The 1,877-nt window shown below is 33.2% G+C and overlaps 1 protein-coding gene across 1 annotated transcript; it reads left to right on the top strand.

The window, feature by feature from the left end:
* Positions 1-257: 257 nt before the first annotated feature.
* LOC130732073 (mechanosensitive ion channel protein 10-like) lies at positions 258-1,764 on the top strand. The gene is made up of 3 exons (XM_057584196.1): positions 258-437; positions 517-719; positions 1,341-1,764. Exons 1-3 carry the CDS (start codon positions 273-275, stop codon positions 1,612-1,614), a joined length of 642 nt encoding a protein of 213 aa, XP_057440179.1. The 5' UTR covers positions 258-272; the 3' UTR covers positions 1,615-1,764.
* Positions 1,765-1,877: the final 113 nt, after the last annotated feature.

Here is a 1,877-nt window from a genome sequence, read left to right as displayed (position 1 = left end):
AGAAGGCTTTGTCAAATCCTCTACCCATGGCCTAGCATATATAGTTGTCCTTCACATCATGCATATGTTTTTCTTTCAACTTTCAAGTTATTTCTCAGTTCAATGTGACAAGTATGATACTCACATATTATTCTTATTTGCAGGTGAAAGTCTACCTTGAGCGTAGATCACTTGTGCATTCACTAAATGATACCAAAACAGCTGTTGACGACTTGAATAAGATTGCTTCTGTAATCGTCCTTGTTGTGATCATCATCGTGTGGTTACTATTAATGGGATTCTTAACGACACAAGTTCTTGTTTTTATTTCATCTCAGCTTTTACTTGTGGTGTTTATGTTTGGCAACACAGCTAAGACTGTATTTGAAGCTATTATATTTGTTTTTGTGATGCACCCGTATGATGTTGGCGATCGTTGTGTCATTGATGGCGTTCAGGTAAATTCCCAACTCTACCAGCTCTCTTAACTTTAACATGACAAGATGTATCTAACTGAAACATTTACTATATATACAGATGATTGTAGAAGAGATGAACATCCTGACTACAGCCTTTCTGAGATATGACAATGAAAAGATATTTTACCCAAATTATGTTCTGTCAACCAAGCCAATCAGCAACTTCTACAGGAGTCCAGAAATGTGTGATACGGTTGAATTTGCTGTGGATTTTTCTACTTCAATAGAAAGAATTGGAGCTTTAAAGGCTAAGTTAAAAGTGTATGTTTTCACTATGCTCTAGCTCTAAATTGTATATTAGAAGACTTTACTTGGATGATTTACTATGGCTTTTAGTTTTTCCTGATTGCAAAGTAATTTAGTTCAATTATCCCTTGAATCAGAGACTAATTAAAAATAATACATCTGTTATATGTACATCATTGAATGAGTTCTAGCAAAAATGTGGGATTCTATGGATTTGAAACCTGTAGTAGACCTAGATAATTGCCCTTGTAGCATGTATGAATAGTTTCTTTTTCATAGAATCAGTTTTGAAACACAATAGCTACTCACATAATTGATTCTGACCTTAAAATTAATTGTAGATTTATAGAAGAATTTTCAAGCATGCGCCTATTACAATGCTTATGAATATGAGGTCTAAATTCATGATTCTTTCTTTTTTATTGGTATGAAGTAGAAGTTTGAACTTCATTTTTTTCTTTTCTGGTATACTTAATTGCTTTTACATTTTTGTATTAGTGTTTATTTAACAAGCTTAGGCATGTGACCATATGTACAAAACTGATTTGGATATGTAATGGAGTTGACCGATTTCTTGTACATTATCTTCATTTTTATTCTGTATTTCAACTTGATATGTTTGCATAAAATTTTCAGGTACTTGGAGAGTAGGCCTCAACACTGGCGTCCGAACCACAGTGTAATTGTTAAGGATATTGAGAACGTAAACAAGATGAAAATGGCTCTATATGCTACTCACACCATCAGTTTTCAGAACTATGTGGATAAGAAAAGCCGAAGATCTGAATTAGTGCTGGAGTTAAAGAAAAATCTTGAAGATCTTAGTATTAAATATCATCTACTACCACAAGAAGTTCATCTCAGTTATGTAAGATCAGAAGACTCGACGGTACAAACAGAAAGAGTTTGAATTGAAGATGAGGAGTCCAAGGGTGACCTTTGATAATGGTTCATCTCAGTTATGTAGCTCAAATTTTTTGTGTTAGTCCTTGACTAATAGTGTAAAATCTCCAACTTTCTTTCATAACAAACAATGTGTAAAATGGTGCCTTTTATTCTAGTTGGTGCACATTAGGGATTTCCATGTAAAATCTACTACATTTCTCACCTTTTTTTGTTTACCCATCTTCTTTCTTCTCTTTTTCTTTTCTCTTTCTCTTCTAAATCAAATAA

The sequence above is a fragment of the Lotus japonicus genome, chromosome 1 (assembly GCF_012489685.1).
Source record: "Lotus japonicus ecotype B-129 chromosome 1, LjGifu_v1.2".
NCBI lineage: Eukaryota > Viridiplantae > Streptophyta > Magnoliopsida > Fabales > Fabaceae > Lotus > Lotus japonicus.
The sequence above is the reverse complement of the archived record's forward strand: the minus strand, read 5'-3'. Positions and strand labels throughout refer to the sequence as shown.